This window comes from Nyctereutes procyonoides, unplaced genomic scaffold (genome assembly GCF_905146905.1).
Source record: "Nyctereutes procyonoides isolate TBG_1078 unplaced genomic scaffold, NYPRO_anot_genome, whole genome shotgun sequence".
In the NCBI taxonomy this organism is placed as follows: Eukaryota; Metazoa; Chordata; class Mammalia; order Carnivora; family Canidae; genus Nyctereutes; species Nyctereutes procyonoides.
In genome coordinates this window covers 6,329,588-6,353,230 of record NW_026575132.1, presented here as the reverse complement: position 1 = coordinate 6,353,230, position 23,643 = coordinate 6,329,588, and the positions used below count along the sequence as shown (strand labels likewise).

The following is a 23,643-nucleotide window of genomic DNA, read 5'->3' as shown; positions in this document are numbered from 1 at the left end:
GTTTTCTTTATAGTTGATCTTACTTTTTTTTAAAAGGTTTCATTATTTGTGAGAGAGAGAGAGGCAGAGACCCAGGCAGAGGGAGAAGTAGGCTCCCTGCAGGGAGCCCCATGTGGGACTTGATCCCAGATCCCGGGATCACGCCCTGAGCAGAAGGCAGACGCTTAACCGCTGAGCCACCCAGGGATCCCTGTTTTCTTTACAGTTTAAAGAAACCTAAAGATTAGTGGGGAGAGTAGCTGGATGAAGAGAGAACTTCTGCCATGAGAAATCCGAGGAGGAACAAATCCAAAATTGCTGAAGACAGCCACGTCTAAATACCCTACCTCTTCCAGCCACCTGTCTTCTCGGGGAAGCTTCTGCAACCGGTTTTTTGTCAGCTCAAGTTGGAGGCCATCAAACCTGCACTTAAACCAGCGATGAGCTTCTTCCAGGTTAGCTGTTATCTGAACATAAACGTGTTATCATTAGAAATCACGACAAAGAAAGGTTTAAGTTTTTTGTGTATCAGTTTCGAGACTTTTTTTACTCAGATGTTAAAAGATCCAAATTGCAAGTGCCAGGTTTTTGCCTATTCGCATGATGTATCTCCCACAGATGAGAGCGGTTTCTGAATGTGGAGTTGAATGCATGCAAGCCTGCTGCTATTCAAGCATTAATTAATATTTTCTGGATGTGAATGAAAGGAAGAGAACCCAGGAGGAAAATAAGAATGAAAGGACAAGGCACTGCCAATGAATATTGGTAGTTCAAACCAGAGTTTGAATTTTTTTTTTTTTTTGAGTTTGAATTTTTGAGTTCTGTTCCCTACTCCAAAGTTTATACACAGATCTTTCTTTTGGGCTTTATGAAAGTAATCAAATTAGTAACAGACTGGACTAGCTTAGTGTAATTTGCATTCTTTTTATTTCCTTTATCATTAAAACATTTTATACTTCAGCTCCTAAGTACATATTTCCAAATTATCTTTGTTAGACTTCAATGGCCCTTCTAGTAGTCTGACTTCGAAGATGATCCGGAATCAGTATCCATTTAATTGACAAGTATTTACTGAGTGCCTGTGTGTGCCTGGCACTTTTGTATGTATTTGGGATACTTCAGTATTTTAAGGTAAAGCTAACTGGCTTTTATGTTAATAAGGTTGCTTCAAAACAGCTCCAGAACATATCCTCTAGAATAAAAAGTAAAATAACTGTTTCCTCCTTTTGATTATGTTTCCTAGACAGCATTTTCATTTTTTGATTCTGACATCTGAGAGAGAGAGAGAGAGGTGTATTTCTCTGTTTCCTGGGAGAAGGTAAGTTCCATGAGAGCAGGGGCTTCCTCAGGCTTGTTCACCCTGAGTCTTCATCACCTAGCACAGCGCCCACACTAAGACAGGTCCACAGTAAATATGTGTGACTATGTATTTGTCCCAGATTAGCCAGGTCCTAGTGTGGGTACTAAATAGTAAGAAAGTAGAGCTCCCCTTGTCATTCAACTTTCAGAAAGCTACAAAGTTCAACTATTTTCCGGGGCTGTTTGTATATCCTAGTGCCCATGATACCCTCATACCTCCCTCACCACGCCAGACAACTTTATTCAGCGCTCTTTACCTGGAGTGGAGGGAAAGATGCCTGAAATGGCCCCATACATGTCTCCTCTTGCACAGTGAATGGGAAGGGGGGTACTACTTACTGAAACTTACTCTGAGTCATCTAACAATAATGGAATAGTTAAGTTTTAATATCCTGGCTTTTCTGGATGTGATAACTGATGAGTTAAATGGAACTTCCTCAAGGGTAGGTTGGCACTCAAAACTCCTGTGTGTTGGAGTGCATATTCCTTTTAATACACTGTTCTGACAGTCACATTATTTCTATGACTTAATGGCTATAAAAGGGACACATGACCAACTAACAACACCATCACTGTATACCTTAAGAATCTATTTTCTTATCTGGAAAATGAGGAGTGGTTGTGTCAGACAATGATTTCAAAGACCCTTTCCAGCTCTAAAAGTACCTTTAAAATGCTTTAGAGAAAGCAAATTCACAAATTAAAAGGGCCTTCGAGGGGTATCTGGCTCAGTGGGAAGATCGAGCAACTTTTAATCTCAGGGTCATGAGTTTGAGCCCCATGGTGGGAAGAAAGATTACTTAAATAAAAAAATAAAAATAAATAGGGCCTACTTTACATTTCTAGTTATTGACTAAACAAAGAGCTTCCATTCTTATTAGTGATGTCAAGCCATAATGCATTAAAATCTACACACATGCTGGTCTTCCCTTCTTATATTTAGGGGTAGAGAATTGGACTTGAGGTTCACTCAGGACTTCAGCATTCTGTTATCTTTTATCAGGACACAGAACCTCAGTCTAAAAATTATTCTTCATAGTAGACATTAGACTTAGTAAGTTGTTATTGCCTGACAACTCTGTTAATGAAGGATTTTACCTTGACTTGAAGGTTTCAAGGTTGCTGTGTTGGAGGACACCTGTCTACGTTTCTACACCCATAGGTCTGGCTTACCTGTTCTGATTCCACACTGGCTTCTTTCAGCTTATGCTCTGTTGCCTCTTTACATTTCTTTAGGTGTCTGATAGTTTCTTCCAATTCCTGAACATGTGATACAAAGATTTTTAGAAATTCCCAACATCCCATATGGAGCCCAAAGCTTCCATGTTGTTATAAATCAGCAACAAAATTAGGAAAGTACCATGGGGTGTGCTACCAAAATACAAAAAAAGAAAAAAAAAAAGAACTGTTCCTCTCAGTAGTATACACAGATGCATACGATGACAGATTTTGACTGATTTCTGTATTCTCCTGAGGAGAAAGTAATCAATATCTTTTTTCCAGAATGGAAGGAATGCTTTTTTAAGGAGACCATGTGTGCTGGAAGGCAAGAGCTTGATGGTCTCTTCAAGTCCCTTTCCAGAGACAGAATGTCACGCTCTTCAGGAGGCTGGGGAGAGTTTCAAGTCTACCACAGTAACAGGCATATCTGAGCTTCAGGGAAGAACCAAGGCACAGAAAGTTCCCGAAAGACAATGGAATTCAGTTCAGGAGTCCTACTTAGGAACCAGTATTTTGCACAGGTGAGCGTTAGCTCTTCTCTGGGAGTGAATATTTTATAAATGGCAAGCACGTGCCATATTCAAAGCTCCAGGCTTCTTCCTACTTGCAGATTTGCATCTCTGCTACAGAATCTAGAAAGTCTATGTTCTCTACTGTGGGGTTTCAGTCCAAGTCCCCCACCGCCCCTCTCCGAGGAGGCCTCTTACCCGGCACCGGCTCTCCAGTTCCTGCCGAACATTCCGCTCGGCCTCGAGTCGCAGCTCTTGCTGTTTGTTCTGCGCAGACGTCTCATATTGGCTCTTGGCCAGCAACTGCATCTCCTTCTGTAGGTTAGTCATTTCAGACACGAACTTCTGGATACTCAAGGACTGGTGGGGCACAGAGAGGAAAGCAGTTGTCAACCTGTCCCAGGTTGGAGATTTTGTGTGAAAGGTAAACATGAAGTCTGTGGAAATCATCTACCTGTTCATAATTTTTTTTCTGATATTGATCCTTAATTAGCTCCATCTGCCTCAATTCCATTTCTATTTGCTGAAAGTAAATGTGGAGATAACATAGAAAGATGATTAGTGGGAAAACTGGCTGGCCCTTTTGCCTACAGGATGACAGGGGGAATCCCCATGAGACCCATGTTGTCGCCTCTGCTGGGCTCTCCTTCCCGCTGGCCCGGGAAGAGCAGAGTCCTCTACAGTCACAGTGGAAGGCACAGAGGGGATCCACAAGGGCACAGGGCAGCTGCTGAGAAACCACACACTTACACTGCAGTATCTCTGCCGGAAAGAGAAACAGCACCCTCTCACACTTTGCCCACTCCCCGGGTGCAGCTATAATTCCCAGAGAACACAGGTGCTGTTAGGACTCTGGAACCATCTTCACCAGACCCCACCACCTGCCTGGATCCTCATCAGACACTAAGGAAGTGAGGGGAGACTTAGTGTTTCTCATACAACCTTCATCCTTTCTATATTCTGAGTATTATTCGCCTTCGTCGACAAATGGAGCTTGATTTGGGCCTTTTGATTCTTTATTTTCTCCTTGCTACTGTTCAGGACCTTCTCCAGCTCTGTCAGCTTCTGCCGCAGCTCGCGGTTGGCCCGGGTCACCTCCACTGATCTGAAGTTGGCTTCATCAAGGGCTTTCTTCAGCTGGGGAACACAACGGGAAAATGTCGTTTTCACCTCTCATTCAGTAAGAGAGGCTTATGATGAGACCTGTCCCCATATTTCATTCTCTTTGACCTTTTATTTTTTTTTTATTTATTTTTTTGACCTTTCTTTTAAAGGGGAGGCTAAGTGAGGCAATGATAATGATGTCTGATTAAGAAGATTTGTAGAGCAACAGTCTAAGGAGTTTTCTTTTTGTTTTTCAAAATTTTTAACACTAAACACAATTTTTCCTAGAACAGATAAATATTGTAAATACATGTTCATCATTTGTTTTTTAAGAGCATGACTTTAGAATCCAACCTAAGCTCAAATCTCAGCTTTAGCACTTACTAGCCAAGTAATTTTGGATAGTTAACTTCCCTAAAGGCTCAGGTTCATCACTGGCAAAGTATGCAAATAAACTATCTCCGAGGATTCCTAGTAAAAAAGATACAGTACAGGAGGAGAGCCTGGCACACTTGCTCAGCTTTAAGCTTTTCTCTTCCTTCTGTCACTTGTGACCTATGTCTAGAGAATTGAAAATTAGAAAGTAATTCATATAAATACTTGCTAGTTACTACCACTGCATAGATTTTTTTGTTATACTGCCTTCAGTTTTCAAAGATTTTAATAAATGTTTAGTGAAAAAAATACCATAGTGAATATTGTTGGAACCAAGACAACAGCCCCAAACAGAGTCCCTTATGCTAAGCCCCACGTCACCAAACCAAGATTGAATTACAGTTTTGACTTTCCCAGAAATGAACTCTTAGACGAATCTGTCAGCAGTTGCCTGACGAGCACTCGTATGGTAATCTTCCCAATCCTGCCCTCCCCTGAAAGAAACTTTGCAATAACCAACTCAAGTTAGTGGCAGTAAAATGTGTTCTTGCTCCCTTCTGCCTATAAAAGCTTTTCATTTTGTACAGCTCCTTGGAGTTCTCTAGCTGCTGGACTGGATGATGCCCAATTTGAATCAATTTCTGTTCAAATAAACCCTTAAAAGACAAACTGAGGCATGTTAAATATTTAACAGTTGTGGTGTCAGAGAGAAAAAAGGAAGGAGGGCAGTGCTCCCCAGGAGCAACAAGCAACCAGGTCTGTAGGTATCCCCAGCTTCCTTGAGGCCTCTGGAGGTCAGGCGTCAGTCCCTCTTAAATCTTAGCTCTGCAGCTTTTGTGGTTGCAGCTGTTGGACTTTAAGCCTTTCTTTTTCTGGATGGGGTCCAGTGTGAGGTCTCAGGTGAATAAAAACTTAAAGGCTGAACAGACAGATAATTTTGAATTATAGTGGCTACCATGGAGAACTTTCAACCTCAATAAGCTTATCCATGTGTGAGGTACTCTAGACAAGTAAAGCCAAGCACTTATAAAGGGTAGAAGGAAAACTGTTTTTCATTCTCTGTGGTTTCTGGTGACTAGGATGAGACCTCCTGGAATCCACCCCCTCACTCCCCCCCCACCCCCGCTGCCCACTTGCCCAGAACCTATGGATAGGATCTGGGGAAATGAGCAGAAGCTAGCAAAAGACAAGAGTTCTCCCCAAAATCAGCTCTCTCCGATGTCTCTCTGTGGTGTCTGGTTGAGAAAGAAAGGTAAAGTTTCACATTGTCCTTTCCTTTCCAAATTCAGACTGACAGACAAAATTATATCTTTGAATTGTGTCTTTTTAATCTGCTTTCAAGTACTCACTGGTTGTTGATCTTTCTTCCCGGGACAGCTTATGCCTTCTTGTTATCTTGTTTTGTATCCTGAACCTGGCTTGGGCAACCACTAGGTTAGAGGCTCTAAAAATATGGTTGGACAGAAATGCAGGTTCTATCCCATCTGACTGCTGCCAGCCAGGACAATTCTCTTGGTTATCTTTGGGAGTGGTTCTAGAGTTTGGGTGGGGAGTATTTTTTGCGCCTTTTCTGGGGACCCCTTTGCATCCATGAGGCTGTTCAATATTGCTAGGAATATTTACTGTTTGTCCTTGCTAAAACCTAGCAAGATCTATGAAATGATTTAAAGTAGCTCTATGCCCAGAGGATGGCCATATTCAGAGCCTGCTAGACTTTTAAAAATTCCTTTCTTTTCTCTGCAATGATGGCAGTATTTTTCATCAACAGCAGTTCACATAGTGAGGGATGATACTTTGGGTCTGAGTGAAGCTGAGGAGGGAAAAAAAAAAAAGGTCTTTCTCCCCTCAGCTAAGATGAAACTGTACCTAGAGAGAAAATTAAAGCCTCTGTGGAAGGATTTACTAAATTCCAAAGACACACAGCTCTAAATCTCGAACATAGGAATCTTTTGATTTCCATCTTAGTTGAAAATCTCCCTGATAATAAAGAAGCAAATTGAAGATTGTGTAGTTGGATGGGTGGGTCAGCCTGTTTATCATTAAAGGCTGCAACCCAATTCTTTGAGAAATTAAACACTGTACTTGTCTTATAAATTAAATGTACAAGAACAGAAACTCAGCCCTAGAAACAATTCAAAGCTCATCTATTCTTGTTACCAATCCCCAAACCTCCCCTATTCATCTAAGGCTGCAGATATTGTAAAATATCTGTATTTAGGGAACAAAAATCCTCCTTGGTGGAACTTACATTCTTTTTCTGTGCCTTTTGAGATGTAAATATCCTACTTGGTCTTCTCTAAGAATGAAGACCATTCTCATGAAGAGAAAGGAAAAAAAAAAAAAAAACCCAAAATGGAAAAGATATTTTGAAAACTAGGCCCATGAAAAATCTTAAAAGTCTCCTTCACAAATACGAGTTAAAAGCTTTAGCCTGAAACAGTAACCTTAGCTTTATCAAGTGTACGCTCAAATAGAGAAACTAACCCAAATGTTTTTGCAGTTACATGATCTAGGATAATCATCAACAAAGTATCCGTGTCTTCAGAATTATCAGCATTAACTGTAATACTTCTGTTTTACCAGGTTTACTAAGTCAGATAAACTCATCTATCTCTGTTACAGAATTTGTCAGCAAGAAATTTTCATGAGTAATCTAAACATAATTGTCAGATATAGCATAAAATTTTCCAAAATCTTTTTGGTATCTAGAAACCTTGAAATTACCCTAAAACAAATTAAATGATGGATATTCATTGAATATCTAGATCATTTCCAAATAAAATACCAAAACATGAATTACTAAACATAGGTTTACCCACTTTGGCTTCCTTTTACAGAGAAATTAAAGAAATTTGCGTCTGTTAGTAGACATGTTTTGTGCTAAGCTGGGAAGTTTACTATGAAGAAGAATATACTTCTAGAAATTAAGGAATTACTTATTAAACTTGCTAACCCACAGAATGTTAATTGTAACATACTCTACAATTGCTTATTTCTTAGTTTTCACTAGGAATAAGGATTCTATGTGTTAAGAATTCTAGTCAATATGTGTAATTAAAATTACTTCAAAATAATAGAGGTGTGGGACGCCTGGGTGGCTTAGTGGTTGAGTGCCTTCCTCAAGTCCCACATCGGGCTCCCTGCATGGAGCCTGCTTCTCCCTCTGCCTGTGTCACTGCCTCTCTCTGTGTCTCTCATGGATAAATAAATAAAATCTTAAAAAAAAAAGAGAGTTGTAAGAAAACTGTGTAGGAAAAGTTGTAAGGAAAGTAAAATGACTGTTCCAAAATGAGAAAGAGGGATGGATAAAAGAAAAAGTTGGTTTGTGGAAAAGGAATCTTGAAAAGGGAATTTTATGTGTGGTCGAAATGGCTAAGTTAGAATGGATTTATCAAGTTTTTAAAGAATGAATTTGGTGCATAATTAGAATTTGGTTTTTTCTTTACTAAATGGACAGTTCTTGGACTGCTGGTTTGTTCTTGATAAGAGGTTGTGGAAGTGTTTTGTTTTTTTTTTTTAATTTTGGGGGTAATTTACCTGAAAAACAGATTTTGCATCTTAGCAAAATAATTTACTGTGCTTCATATTGTCTTTTATCAGGTCTTTGACTGCTTAATACTGAGAAGACTGGATTTTCTTAAGAGCTAAGTATGTAACTTTCTGTATTTGCCTTTAAAACTTCTATTGTCACTTTGTTTAAATGATATTTCATAATAATTTGTTTAGTCATGTTTTGAAAACTTTCCCAAATAAAATTCTAAATGGAGTCTTTTTGATCTCAAAATAACTTTGAGATTTCCCAGAGGGTCCCTAAGACAAAATCTCAAAGGATTTGTGTTTCACTATGTAAAAGAGAAATGTCAAACTAATTAGTAGGTTTATATGATGCTAAATTACATGGGAAGCATTGTCAAATAAGTGATGATAAACCTTATATTTGTACAATATGTGTTATTAATATAAGTGTTCTAGCAATTGTAGGAAATTCTTAAAAATTTAATGTGTCCTTTTATCAGTCATAATTCTAGTTATCTTAAAATGCTGTATATCACAGACATAACCATATTTCCTTGTCAGTTCCATTACAGTGAACTCTCATCAGATCTTTACTTTTTTTAAAGATTTATTTATTCACAAGAGACAGAAAGGCAGAAGCAGGCTCCCTGTGGGGAGCCCAACGCTGGACCTGATCTTGGACCCTGGGATTACACCCCGAGCTGAAGGCAGACGCTCAACCACTGAACCACCACTGAACCACCCAGATCTTTAAGCATGAGCATATTAAAGTCTTTTATCATTTACCAACAGCTGTTGTTATACTCTGATACTTTTGCAGAAGGGAGATTCCTGGGAAGGATCCTACTATGTATAGGTGCATATTTCACAATTGAAGAAGGCTCCATCTGACATCTGGTCCTATGTAAATATGTTGTGGAGGCCTAAAAATCAAACTAAGAAGAAGAGAAGTAGTGGACACTGGGTTAGACTGCTTGCTCCTAAGACTTCAGATCAAGAATGTTTCTTTCTTTCCATTCTTCCTTCTCTCTCTGACCATCCTTTTTTTTTTTTTTTTTAATATTTATTTATTCATGAAAGAGACACAGGCAGAGGTTGAAGCAGGCTCCATTCAGGGAGCCTGACACGGGACTCGATCCTGGGACTCCAGGACAACACCCTGGGCTGAAGGATGCCAAACCACTGAGCCACCCAGGGATCCCCTGACCATCTTTTTTTTAATTCTTACACCAAGTCTTTATGATTGTTTTGCCCACCTTTCCTTGCTCTGACCTGCAAAAATAATGCCATTGCAAAGGGCCTAATCCAGTCTTCAAACAACTGGTGATCCTGTAGTTCTGCCCATCACATACTTCTCCCTGATTTCAGTGCTTCAGTTTCTCTGGACCAAACTCTGCCCCCTGTCCTTTGTATCATACTCCCTACACCCAAGGGTCAATTTCTCTGCTTCTGGTTAAAAACGCCAACCCCAGGGAATCTTGCATCTAGATTCTATACAAAGAAAAGGACAAGCAAAACTAGAATAAAACTGGTGTGGTCTACAGACTTGAACTTTACTTGCCTCCACTGCTGTTGCCTTTCCAATGCTGAGCCACAGAGTGAAATCAGGACTTACCAGGAGGCATTCGTGACTCAACGTTAGCTTCCTTTGGCAGATCCCTAGTGCCTTAGCTAGCAGTAAGTGCAAATGGGGGCGCAATCAGAAACCTCTCATAAACTCAAAGGTACTGTAGAATCTGCTGATAAATAGTTGCCCAACAAAACCCCTAGACTCTGCCTGAACTTGTTCCGGATAATAGAAGAAATTAGCTGTATTGTCTTTCAGCTAGGCAAGGAAGTGTTTGTGCTGTGGCCTCAACACCACACGCTGCACTTAGACTGACACTTCTGGAGAAGCTGAGCCTCAGCTACGGAAGATCACTGAACAAGCTGGCTGGTTTAAGAAAGTGACTCCTTCGGCAGAGTCCTTCACTTACTTGACTCTGATTGGGGTCTTGGGGACCACGGCTCCAAAGGACACTCTAGACATTGGGAATTATCCTGCTTATAATAATCAGCAGTCTCTCTAGTGTGCTGGATTCTCTCAAAACCTTGAAATGCATGATCATGGGTGCTAACCACCGAGCAAATGGTCTAAGACAGGTGGGTAATCTGCCTGGTAAGACTCCTGTCTTCCCCTAAAGGAAAGTACCTTGTAATAACCAGCCTGCTCTTTTGCCTGATATATCTTGTCTCTGGCTCCTGTCCGCCTATGAAATCTTTCATCTCATTCTGCTCCTTGGAGCTCCTTTTTATCTGCTAGATTGGATACCATCTGATTTGGACTGAGTTTTGCTCAAATAGAGTCTTAAAAATATCTAGTATGCCTCAGTTTATCTTTTAACATTACTTAAACCATTCTACAGAGCTCCTATCCTCCTCCAGTGCCCTTAAATCAGTGCCACTTGGTTTTTAGGAAGAGGTGGTAGTGGAGAAGGGAGAAGTACTCTGGATGGCTGAGAGCGTTTGACAATGTACAGTTATTTGTACCTTTTCTTTCTACACTAGCTCATTCCTTCACATCCTAACTTCAAGCCACAGTGCTGACCTCTTACTACCACCCAACTGACTTTCTGTTCGATACTCCACCATTTCCTCAATCACAGCTTTGTCACAACCGGGTGTAAGCCCTAACAACGTAACAATAACCCTGTACTTATTACGCTCATGCATATATTTTCCAACTTAAACAAACCCTGGAGAGTAGTTACGAAGATTTCCATTTTATGACTGAGGAAATACACTGAAACTGTCTGCAATCAACACCTTGTTAGTAAGAGGCAGAGCTGGGACTTGTGAGTGGTGCACCCTGCTGCTTGTTAGGGTGTAAGCCCTAACAACGTAACAATAACCCTGTACTTATTACGCTCATGCATATATTTTCCAACTTAAACAAACCCTGGAGAGTAGTTACGAAGATTTCCATTTTATGACTGAGGAAATAACACTGAAACTGTCTGCAATCAACACCTTGTTAGTAAGAGGCAGAGCTGGGACTTGTGAGTGGTGCACCCTGCTGCTGACTCCCCAATGACCTCACCCCCTCACTCTGCCCTTGGTTTCCTCACAAGTTCACAATCTTCAGTGATTAAACAGACTTAAATTTTATAAGTATTCTAACAACTATCTGATTAAAGGTGCCTTTAATTTCCTTTTGTTTCCTTTCCTAACTTTAATGTTTATATAGTTTTGTAATTTACAAATTTTCTAAAAGGTCTCTGTGAATTGCTATTGCTAAATATACCAAATTTGACAAAATACAGACCTACAGACCAGTCACTCCAACCAAGTCTTGGAATTATTTTAATTCTTCCCTCCCCTTCTGTTCCTGACAGAACATTTACTGTCTTTTGATGATTTTTCTTTTCTTTCTTTTTTTTTTTATTTTAAGACACACAGAGAGAGGGGCAGAGACACAGGCAGAGGGAGAAGCAGGCTCCTTGCAGAGAGCCCAATGCAAGACTCGATCCCAGGGCTATGCCCTGGGTCAAAGGCAGACGCTCAACCACTGAGCCACCCAGGCATCCCTGTTTCATGATTTTTCTATTAAAATGCCTTTTTCAATTTAACTGTTCTCTATTTTCAACTGAACTATGCTGCTTGCCTCTAATCTTCTGAAGCCCATACTGTTTAGCTTGCTTGGGTCTACATGTCTCCCATTTCTCTTTGTTCTTGCCTACTCTCTAATACCACCAGACTCCCCTTCCTAAAATTGTGCTTTCATCATACCACCCATTTCTTAGAAACCCACAGAATACCACTTTGACCTGAAAGTTCACCTCTAACATTCTGATTGTCAAGGTCAGCTACCCACTCTTTCTCAGACATTTCCCAAAGTCTCTGCTCTGATAGAAATCCTCTTTGATTGCTCACACATCCTGTTCATTTTTATAACTAAGCTTTGGTCATTCCCTTGCAGCGGGTATCCCTGCCCTGTCAGCTCTGCCAATCTCAATCGCGTACTTTGTTTCCCTTCTTCTTCTATGCCTCAACTTGCCTAAAACAAACTTTCCCTTACTTTGAATTCCTTCAAAATTGTACATAGCCTCTAGTTACTCAACAAAGGCCCTCTGCTGTTTACCCTATTTGTCTCACGTCAAGAGCAGAGATCACAAGTAAGGGTCACGTAGTACACATCAGAGCACAGGCCACACACACGTGCCTCTCAGAAGGGTGCTGGTGAAGCGAATTAAGGGGACAGACGATTTGATGTGTACCCAATGGCCATTTCCTCTATCCCTCAGCTACCCCTGTCCAATGGAAAAGCTCTCATCAAGACCCTCCTTTGCTAGGCAGAGAACTGTCTATCAGAAGCTTTGTGTGTTTCGACTTAGGAAGAGCACGGAGGGAGATGGCTTGATTACACTGGGCTTACTGCTCACAGAAGGACTAGAAGGACCAAAGACCTACTACAGCCATGCTCAGAAATCCTGTAATTGATAACGCTCTTAAAAGGCACTCATGTAGAGAGACACTTTTTGTCACTTGACTCCATACCTCAATCACTTCCCGTTGTGCTACTTTCTTGGCTGTTTCTCTCTCAGTTTGAAACTGCTTTCTTAGAGCTTCTATGCGTTCAGCATGCATTTCTGCTTCTATTTTGGATTCCTCAGTCATCCGTTCTCTGTTTTGGGGGGGAAAAGTCACCTTTAGAAATCATCTTCAGGAGGTAAGGAAGGCCTGGAGGAGAACGTCTGAAAGGTGTCATATACAGATGAGTAGCAATCAGGCACCAGGTCAACTTCCTTGGTCTGGAGCCCATTAACAGAAGGGGGGAGAAAAGCATTACCTGTGGCATTAAAGGCCAAAAAATCATTCAATATAAAGATATCCAACCCAAAGAGGGAAACACATACTCGTTTTAACCAATAAAAAAGCCAGCAACATTTCACTAGACTATAAAATGTGCACAGATCATAAAAAGGGAAACATGCCTTCTCTGCTTTAGCTTACACTGTCTCGTATCGGTATTTTCATTAGCTGAAAGGCATAAAGATCTATGCGCACACTGCGTTTCCCTTGGGTAAAAATTTTTACAGAATGTTATTTATATCCAAATCCTATTTACCTAGATGCAGTTTATAGAAAAAATAGTGCCTTGACCTAGTGACTTGATGGGTTTGACTGGACTAATTTCGGGAAAACAGTGGTTTGGGATTTGCCTGAGTGAAGTCATCCCACACCTAGATGGGTTATTCCCACCAGGCTGTTGCTATTCCTTTCCCAAATCATGCTTCTAAAGGACACATCACCTGTTGATAGGAAAGGGTTGGTGGAAACATGCAATATTCTTTAAATTTTGGTTTAACCTTCACGTGGAGAAGCAGGTTGACATTAGATGAGGGAAGAGCAGAAAAGGAGATCCAAATGAGCATACCCCAGCCAGCTAGTGTCTGCTCTCAGGTGTGCCTGGTTCTTTAACATGGCTCTCCTGGGAGTACCAGTTCCAAGTTGAGGATTGGTGCTTAACTGCTTTATGTGAATGAGCGCAACTTACTCTTCCAGAGACTCTCCCCTAATTTCACTGTGATTACACTGCTCTTACTTGAAGTTTTCCAAATTTTGTCGCTCAAGTTCTTTGCTTTCCAATTTCTCTTGAACATGATCAAGCTTTGTTTGTAGATGATTATTTGTCTGAAGAGCTTGCTCCAGGCTCATAGCCAGTTTTCTGTTGTCTTCTCTAGCTACATCTAGAGCTTTCTGTAGAGGCTCCATCTGAAAGAGAGAAGGCTCTTTTTAATTCCATGGTCACAGATGTAAGAAGTCTTTAACACTATATGCTCACTCCTTACACTTTACCATTAAGCCATTGAAACAATAATTAAATGGAACCAGAACCAGATTCCAGTTGCCTGGAATATGTATGTGAGAACTTACTATGACATTGCTTAGGAGACTCTCAGGAGGCAATGGGAAAAGTATGCTACCAACTCATTACTAGTGAGCTTTGAAAAACTGAGTCAATTTAAGTTAATTTTAGTTTTTAAATTTTAAACTAGTTAAAAATTCTTTCTGATCCTATAATCTTTGGTATCACTGCCTAAAGAGGTAAGAACTGGCATTTGTTCCTTGTATGTCTTTCTAGAAAAAGCTTAATTATATGAAATACTCATGACTTTTTAATATATGTGCATATATGTAGAGATATTCATGTGTGCATACACTTGTGAGCACACACATGTAAATGTGTCTCCTTAATTCATAGTGGGATCACTCCAATGATTTATGATTGAAGTTACAAGTTATCCTCTGAGCCTTTAACTACTGCAGTCATTTATGCATTAATAAATAAAGACTAACCACGTATGAAAGAGAGAATAGGCATAACAGTGGTCCTGTTTTGCCAATAAATGACTCACTGGAAGGCTGCAGGCCTTCTACCCATTTGTAACCAAAACTCAGACTTACTCAGATGAAAAAAGAAATTTCCCTGATTATTTTACTCCATTTTCTTAAATGACCAATATCCCAATAAAAGCAAAAATATCAACATTATCATCTATAAAATGTGGCCTTTACCTCACCATTGTGCTGGGCATCTACAACAAGCATTCTGGCCTGCCACTGGTCCACTTCAGCCTCCAGCTTCTGCACCCTCTGTTGATTTAGAGCCCTAAAAATGGAAAGCACAAGAAGAGTCACTACAGAAAAAAACCATCTAGGAATGATACTACTGGGAGTTATAGTGCACTCTTCTTCCAAGAAGCTCAAACAGCGTATGTAGTAAAGTACAGATGCTCAGACTTTTAAGAAATTAAGACTCCCAGAGATTAAAAATTTGTCCCAGCTATGATTCAATTTGGCTTGATACATTAATCTATCAATATTTGTTAATGACTAACTTAGGAGCTGGTAATTTTATACATATATATATATGTGTATATGTATATACATATACCCATACATGTCACATACACACATACATATACAATAATATATCCCCTCTAGATGGATGGGCCTGCTGTTGAGATTATAAATTAAACAGCTACCTAGAATTTTATTGTGAATGGTAAGCAATTTTTAAGTTTTTTTTTTTTTTTAAGATTTTTTATTCATTTATTCATAGAGACAGAAAGAGGCAAAGACACAGGCAGAGGGAGAAGCAGGCTCCATGCAGGGAGCCTGACGTGGGACTCGATCCCAGGTCTCCAGGATCACAACCTGGGCTGAAGGTGGCGCTAAGCCACTGCACCACGGGGGCTGCCCGGTAAGCAATTTTTAATATCATCTCCTTAACTTTTTTAAGTTCAGAGGTAACATACATCTATAATATGTAAAAAATAAAGTTAAGTACAATGGGGAATATAAAAATGGCACTTGTTCTCCCATAACAGAGAGGCAATATGCACCACTAATACACACATTCCAATATATTTCAGAGGACTTATTAAACTCACACCATTTGTTTGTTAACCTCAAGGGGAAACTCATGCGACTTGAAACATTTTTTAAAAATGGAGTTTACATATAAAACACGGCTTGCAGCAGTTCTCAGAATGATTCATCTAAACAGGTCACTAATATATAGATAGTTCAAACTCAAGTTGGCACTTAGCTTTAATTATCTAGACTAGACCATTATTATTCTGTAGATCTAAGAGCAGGTTTAAATGGTGTAGAAACAGGGTAAAGAAGCAATATAGCACATGAATTTCTCGAATACAGACTCCTTTACATCACTACAAAATACAGGGATTTTGAATCTTTGAAAATCATGTTTATTTCTTTTTTTTAATCATGTCTATTTCTTTTTTTTTATTTTTATTTATTTATGATAGTCACACACAGAGAGAGAGAGAGGTAGAGACACAGGCAGAGGGAGAAGCAGGCTCTATGTACCGGGAGCCCGACGTGGGATTCGATCCCAGGTCTCCAGGATCGTGCCCTGGGCCAAAGGCAGGCGCTAAACCGCTGCGCCACCCAGGGTTCCCTAATCATGTTTATTTCTAATAAATATTTATAATACTGTGTTTTACTGAACAGGTCTACATTTCACCATTTCTGAAATGTAAAGCTAGATAGAAAACTTTATCTAGTGTTGCACAGTAAGGGGGATGAATTGTCATATTCACACATTTAGTGAGTAGTAAAATAAGGAGAGGGAAATACGTCAAACTTTGGATTGGAATTGGAGGAAAAAAACCTGTTCAGGACTGAAGGGAGGTCCTTGGTTGCAAACAAAAACCTCTTCTTGACTAAAGACTATACAATGGATGTCAATTTACAAAGAACACTGAATTGCACAAAATGCTCCTGGGCAGGAAAAATGGGCAGGATACAAGGGTGTGGGCTGTGGGGGCATGGCTGGGTTGGAGCCTGGGAACCCGAGTGAAGGCTGTGGCTCAGGTCCAGGGCCTGGAGGTAAGAGCAGGCTGGGAAGTCTAGAGACAGAGCTTAGTGCATTCACCAAAAGACCCTCCTTTCCGGTCAAGGATGCTTTCCTCAAATGGGGGCTAGCTCTTTAAAGTGACTTTGCTTCTTGACTGCACACCGCTGCTAACACTCACAAAGACAGAAAAATAATCTCCAGTACCTTTCTTTCTTGAGACCTGCAATCTCTGAATCTCTCCGCCCGAGCTCTATTTGTACTTTTTCCAGAGCACCTTGCATCTTACTGTGAGAAGCCAGCACATTCTCCAACATAATTGTAACTTTGCAATTGTCTTCTTTAGCCTCTGCCAGTTGTCGCTGGAAGTTACCCACCTAAGAGAAAATGAAATAAGACAAAGATACTTGATCCTTTCTGGTTATTCTGCTGCTGCTGCTGAGTCCCATTCTAGGCAAGACTATGGAAACCAAGCACAGTAGAATGCTAAGAGGAATAACTGAAGCATCTTTTATTTTGCTAAGATCTGAATTTATTGTGACTTTGAGAAAAACAAAACTAGACCCCAGGACTGTGGAGAAGTCTGCAGTGCTTCCCAACTATTGTCACGTCACAGCGTGTGTGTTAACTGGAGACATCGATCAGCATCAACAACTTCCCGGTTCTAGATGTGCGTGGGCCCAGGCTGCTCTGCTTGGCCCAACTCAGTGATCTTATGATGGGGCCAGAGAGAACATCAGAATTAGTAACATGTTAATAACACATAAGTAGACGGCTCTTGCTGCCAAGGTCAGATGTGTTTCAACAGAAAAAAATTAGGACTTTTCCCCTTTGTTAAAAAAACATTGAGAGTTAAATGATGTGTTTTTAAGGCAAACACTTTATAGCTCTTCTAAAGTTATCTTTAGAAAAAAACTTCCTCTGATCAATCTTCATTCTTACTAAAGGCAACAAGAAATGAAGGACTGGGACTTGTGAAAGATTTCTTCAGCACCTCAGGTCTGTAACGAACTTTCAGAAAGGACTGATGCCTTGCCTTCTTGTTCTCTCTGTCCTCCAAGGCCTCGAGATCCCCTTTCAACTTCTGACTCTCTTTCAGGGCTACATCACGACACTTCACTGCTTGTGAGAGTTCCTCTTCGTTCTTTTCAAGAATGGATTTCACCTTAGTAGAAAACAAGGAATGATAACTTTTCCAAAGAACTATAAATCAGCAATTAGGATAAGACACAGCAATTTGGAAACCAAACTTAAAATGTTTAATTAAATACACTGTAATAAAACCAGCTTTATTAGCCATTTTTCCCTTTAAAGAAAACTACAAAGCAAAAATAAATCTGTGTGAATAAACATGAGCAAACCTAATAGATGTCAATCTCCATGAAAGTACAGGTTAAGTGATAACAGAGATAAGGCTATGAAGGTTAGATGTAAAATGGGGGAGAAACTGATTATCAAGGAACTTGAAAATATAACAAATGCAGAATATAACAAAAGCAAAGACGAATAAATATTTATTAACGTAGTGTTCTTAACGTAGTGTTAAGAAAACAGCATTATAGAAGAATACATCCCAATTAGAAGTATTAGTATTTTACATCCATAAAACACTTTTAGTATATCTATACAATCATTTTAAATGATCACACTAATTTTAAATATTCTTTTTAAAGTGTTGAAATAAATAGATTCACAGGATGTTGCAAAAGTAGTACAAAGGGTCCCATGTCTTCTTCACCCTGCTTCCAATGGTGGCATCTTACGTGCTGTAGTTCAACATCTACACTGGGAAACAGTTTGGTATGTTACTGTTGACTAGATTACCTGGACTACAGAACTTGCTCCGTTTTCACTTCTTTAAAACCTGTGTGCGTGTGTGTTCACAGAGCTCTATGGAATCTGATCCCATGCACTTTATGTCAACACCATCACAATCACAATTCAGAAACGCTCCATCTCGCCACAGAAGAATCCACGTGTGCTACTTCTTTGTATGTACACACGATCTCAAAACCATCCCCTGTCCTGGGGCAACCAGTAATTTGTTCTAGACCTCTGTAATTTTGTCATTTCAAGAATGTTGAATATTTTTATTTTTTTTTAAAACGGAGGTTGTTTTTTTTTTTTTTTTAATTTATGATAGTCAGAGAGAGAGAGAGGCAGAGACACAGGCAGAGGGAGAAGCAGGCTCCATGCACTGGGAGCCCGACGTGGGATTCGATCCCAGGTCTCCAGGATCACGCCCTGGGCCAAAGGCAGGCGCCAAACCACTGTGCCATACAGGGATCCCTGAATATTTTAATATAATTACGTTTTGCATAGGTAATACTTCCACATTATCCTTTCACAAGCAGCATTGAGGTATAAATGACCTACAATAAGCTGCGTATTTTTCAACTGTACAGTTTTAACTACATAGAAACTCGTGAAACCATCAAGATAATAAGCATTTCTATCATCTCAAAAGTTCTCTCATGCCTCTTTGTAATCTTCCCCCTTCTCTCCTTGTTCCCTCACCTCCACACAAGGCAACTAATGTTTTGTCACAAGAAATTCGTTTTTATTTTCTAGAGTTTTATATAAATGGAATTAGTTGTATGTACTCTTTTTTGTTTTTTTTTTTTTTAATGTACTCTTTTTTGAATGGCTTCTTTCAGCACAATTATTCTGAGATTCATTCCATCCTTTTCATGTATCAATAATTCAGTCCTTTCTGTTGCTGAACAGTATTCTATTGTAGGGTACACCACCATGTACTTTCCCAGTCTCTTTCTGGACACTTGAGTTGCTTCCAGTTTTAAGCTATTACAAATAAAGCTGCAGTGAACAGTTGTGTAGACGGCTTTGTGTAGGTTTATGCTTTCAATTTTCTTTGGTAGATACCTGAGAAGTGGAATGGCTGGGTTATATACAGTAGTGTTTCATTTTTATAGAAACTATCAAACTTTTTCAAAGTGGTTGTGCCATCTGACATCCCCTTCAGCAGTGTGAGAGTTCCTGTTGCTCTGCAACCTCACATTTGGTGTGATCAGTTTTTCAGTGTTGTACATAGGTGTGTGATAGTGTCTCACTGTGGTTCCAGTTTTGCATTTCTCTAATGACTAATGTTTAACATCTTTTCAAGCACTTATTTATCATCCAAATATCTTTTTTTAAATTGAGTTTTCCTTTTAATAAGTTTTGATAGTTTAATACATTCTGGAGACAAGACCTTTATCAGATATGATAGATTTCCAACTATTTTCTCCTAGTCTACAGCTTATATCTTCATTCTTTAAATATCTCTGAAGAGCATAAGCTATCATATCTTTCTTTTCCCTTTATGGATCATGCTTTTGATGTCAAATCTAAGATATCTCTGAGTAGTCCAAGATCACAAAGATTTCCTATGTTTTCGTCTAGAAATTTTACAGTTTTAAGTTTTACATTTAGGATTCTGATCCATTTTAACAATTTTTTTAAGATTTTTTAAAAAATTTATTTACCTATTTGAGAGAGAGACAGCAGAGACAGCATGCGAGGAGGAGCAGAGGGAAAGGGGCAAGCAAGCTCTACTCTGAGCGCAGAGCCCAATGTGGGGCTCAATCTCATGGCCCTGAGATTACGACCTGAACCGAAATTAAGAGTCAGACACTTAACCAAATGAGCCACCCTGGCACCCTAGAGTTAAATTTTTTATATGGTGTGAAGTATAGCTTAAAGGCTTTCTGGTATTGCACAGGGATATTGAACTGCTCCTGTACCATTTGTTAAAAAGATCATTCTTTCTCCACTTTCACTTTTGTTGAAAATTAAATGTTCATAAAATTACTTTGAATAGGTACCACATTCACATTATTGATACAAAAGCGTAGGGGCACCTGGGTGGCTCAGTGGTTTAGTGTCAGTGTTTCCCTTTAACTCAGGGCATGATCCCAGGGTCCTGAGATGGAGTCCCGCATCGGGCTCCCCGCAGGGACCTGCTTCTTCCTCTGCCTATGACTCTGCATCTCTCATGAATAAATACAATCTTATAAGAAAAAAAAAAGACACAAAAGGGTAAACTGAAAAATTTCCCAGCCATCCAGTTTTCTTCAAAAATAATGTTGCCAATTATGATTCATTGTAGAGCTATTCTATGCATTACAAGTGAACATATACACACTCACATATGTATATATTTTTTATCCTCACCTTTTACTACACATTTAGTAAAATATTTATGTATACACTTTTGAACCTTGACTCTTTTAACCTACTCATACGTATATACTATATACTTACTAAGTTAAAATAGTTAAGGTCCAGTTAATACACACATACATATATTCAAACAGTATTCCAAGCCATGAACACACCATGATTTATTTAGCTAGTCTCTTACTGATGAAATTATGGTTGCTTCTAGTCTTTTGCTATTAACAAATAATACTTCAATAAGTAATCTTGTAAACATGTCATATGTACAAGCTGGTCTATCTGTAGAAGGAAGTCCTGGAAGTACAATTGTGGGATGATATGATAGATATTAAATTGTCCTCCATTAAGAAATTTTAACATTTTATACTTCCGATAGCAACAACAAAAATCTTTTCCCCACCTCTTCCTCAACATTATTACACTTCTTTAAAACTTTTCACCTGTAACGTTTGAAACACTCTTTCTTTAAGGATCCAAGAATATTACAAAGGATGCCAATTCACAGACTCTGAAAATCTGCTGGATTTTGTTCTAGAAGTAGACACAAGGAAGAATAGTTTTTATAATTTTACCAGTGTTTTTAAGATACATATGAAGGTTATTAAGCAAAAATGTTTATAGAAAAGATCTAAAGAGCTGTCAACTCTAGAAGACAAGCTATAGTACTTTTTATTTTTACATATCAAGCAAAGATGGATGCTCTAAAAAGTTTTCTTTGGAAAATATGGTCCAATGTTCAAGTTGTTGAGGCTTTTATTAATGTATTCCTATTTTAAAAGCAGGCTTTATCTAAACATTTTATCATGAATATTAAGATTAGATAGATATTTTGAATTTTCAAAAACTCAAAATCAGATTAAAAAAATCTCAATGGCCACTGTTCATCCAAATCTGTCTAAAATTTAGTTATGTGCTGGCCAAAATGATGGCTTCAACCTACACTGTCAGGTTTTCTTATTTGTGAAGAACCTAACTTCCTTGTTGTTACTCATACATTCAAATATTATTTTTTTTGGATTGATACTACTTTTCTTCATTGTTGTATAAATCTGAAATTTCCTTATGATTTAATTTGTGGTCTTCACTTACCGAATCCCGTTTAAGAAAATTTGGTGACTCACTTATTAATGGTCTTGAAGCAAGAATGTCTATTTTACCTTCCAGTCTTCCTTCCATGGTTTTAATAGCATTCAAAAGAGTCTTTAGAGAGATTCTGGAGTCTCCAACCTCCTGAGAAGCTCTCACAGAAGTCAGACTAGGTGCAAAGGTCACACGGCGTGCAGAGTTTGGAACAACACTGGGCAAACCAACTGATGAAGTTCTTTCCTTTACGTTGTTTACATGGGGCCTATAGCTTTCAATCAATTTGGATGATGCAGGCCTTTCTGGAGATCTCCTTCTTCTTGGAGGCATCACCAATTAAAAACGGTAAAATGACTAAACCTAGAGTTATTTTTCAATAAGTGTTCCTTTTATGAGGAGGAACAACACAATATTCTAAATGAAGCTGTGATGGCAAATATACTTGAAAATGTGTTCCTTTGCCTTCAAAATGAAGAAATCACACTGTAAAATTGTTCTAGTGAAGAAACAGACCTTCCTTAAATCAAATTCCCTGTAGGAGAGTGTATCTAATGAGGCCTCCGTTTCCAGTATAGTCAGATGGTTAGAACCCTAACAGTATTCTATTTGAAGGCACATTCTAGCTCCTTGGTTACCAGTGCAATACAAACAAAAAAAATTATAGATACAGAAGTCAGACATACTGAGCATTTAAGATTTTTTAAAAATTTTCATACATGGCAAATTTGTAAATCACTGAAATGAATCACTTTCTTTTGGTAACACAATCCTGGTTTATTTTTCTTCACTAAATATTCTGTATCTTGTCTAATTTGTCCATCCATTTGCTAAAGTGTTATGTGACCTACAAAAGGTTTTCAGCCTCAGTAGCCACCATGATGACAAGTAAGCACTTGTACTACTAATACTGCTTTCAAATGAGCTGTCTGTTGCAGGTATATCTTACTGGTACTGGGTTCTGAGTTTGCCTGTAATTATAAAACCACTTCCTCTATGAAAGTGTTTCTCAATGCTTTCATTAAAATGGTGCTCCCTATGGATGTTCACTCAAACTATTTTCCTTCTGAAAGATATAAGTTTTAATTCTATATAAAGTTTATGAGCACATTCCTAAGCTTCCAATTAGAGCATAAATAAGTTGAATGTCCCAATCTTGCTTCAAGCATCTTTTATTCTCTACAGTTCAGCAAAACATTGGGAGTGTTTATAAAATATCTGTGAATTGAGTCAAGTGAGAGAATATTCATCTTCTGGGACTATATGGCAAGGTGGGGAGAAAGGCATCAATTTCTTAAAACAATATAACAGCAATCTGTTTTGTAGCTATTAATCACACCTGAGCATATTTGCCCTCTAGAGCCTTGTTCAATTTGCGTAGATGGTCATTCTGTGAACTGGTTTCAGTAAAAGTATGCAGTTGATCTTCTAGCTGTTTAACTTTTATCTAGGGTAAAATAGAAGAAGAATGAAATATGGCTTATTGATGAGATATATATGTTTATATATTTACATATCCTAAAAGGAAAAATATGTCATGAGTTTGGAAAAACCACAGAGAATCCTTAAAACTTATAAAAGTAACCCTTAGTTTTTCTAATCATGCAAAGAATGCTATTTCAGCTAACATAACTATTTCAGTAGCTAAAAGTAGGCAGGCTATAGCCATTTACTTGTACTGAGACAACTCATTTGGTTTCTATTGCTTATGGAAACTCCAAACTAACATGACTCATGAATATAACAGTGAGATTTTGTGGGTAATAATTGCAATTAAAAAAAAAACTGTGATATCTAACATTCAGAAAACATTTTGAGTATGGATAATTAGAATTGTCAATACGCAAGATGACAGTCTTGTTTTATTGACAGAATTATAAAAGTTGAATAAATGAAGTTCTTATACAATGAACTGTATTTTAACACTAACTGAAGATAACATCTTTCTCTTTAAAG

At 38.7% G+C, this 23,643-nt stretch overlaps 1 protein-coding gene, 1 long non-coding RNA gene and 1 other non-coding gene across 5 annotated transcripts in view; 2 read left to right on the top strand and 1 right to left on the bottom strand.

Annotated features, from left to right (window-relative positions):
- CCDC150 (coiled-coil domain containing 150) overlaps positions 1–23,643 on the bottom strand; it is an 80,477-nt gene that overhangs the window by 509 nt on the left and 56,325 nt on the right. The window contains exons 16-26 of one of the 2 annotated variants that reach the window (XM_055345461.1): positions 23,027–23,134; positions 17,465–17,593; positions 16,636–16,805; positions 14,622–14,715; positions 13,648–13,817; positions 12,600–12,726; positions 4,011–4,205; positions 3,523–3,591; positions 3,267–3,428; positions 2,512–2,598; positions 327–446 (exon numbers count right to left, since the gene is read on the bottom strand). In XM_055345461.1, coding sequence (XP_055201436.1) covers positions 327–446; positions 2,512–2,598; positions 3,267–3,428; positions 3,523–3,591; positions 4,011–4,205; positions 12,600–12,726; positions 13,648–13,817; positions 14,622–14,715; positions 16,636–16,805; positions 17,465–17,593; positions 23,027–23,134 — 1,431 coding nt within the window. Of the gene's footprint in view, positions 1–326; positions 447–2,511; positions 2,599–3,266; positions 3,429–3,522; positions 3,592–4,010; positions 4,206–12,599; positions 12,727–13,647; positions 13,818–14,621; positions 14,716–16,635; positions 16,806–17,464; positions 17,594–21,696; positions 22,390–23,026; positions 23,135–23,643 lie in introns of those variants that run through there. The other variant, XM_055345463.1, reaches the window with a different exon arrangement.
- On the top strand, positions 307–17,332 carry LOC129522925 (uncharacterized). Of its 2 annotated transcripts, XR_008667014.1 has the most exons (7): positions 307–434; positions 1,223–1,297; positions 2,842–3,080; positions 8,148–8,195; positions 8,669–10,205; positions 15,169–15,309; positions 16,775–17,332. It is a non-coding gene; the product is annotated as an uncharacterized LOC129522925 (long non-coding RNA). The 2 variants fall into 2 exon arrangements; XR_008667015.1 differs by lacking the exons at positions 8,148–8,195; positions 8,669–10,205; positions 15,169–15,309; positions 16,775–17,332 and adding an exon at positions 3,170–3,284.
- Positions 6,285–6,355, top strand: LOC129523094 (small nucleolar RNA SNORD56). Its single transcript, XR_008667054.1, has one exon. It is a non-coding gene; the product is annotated as a small nucleolar RNA SNORD56 (small nucleolar RNA).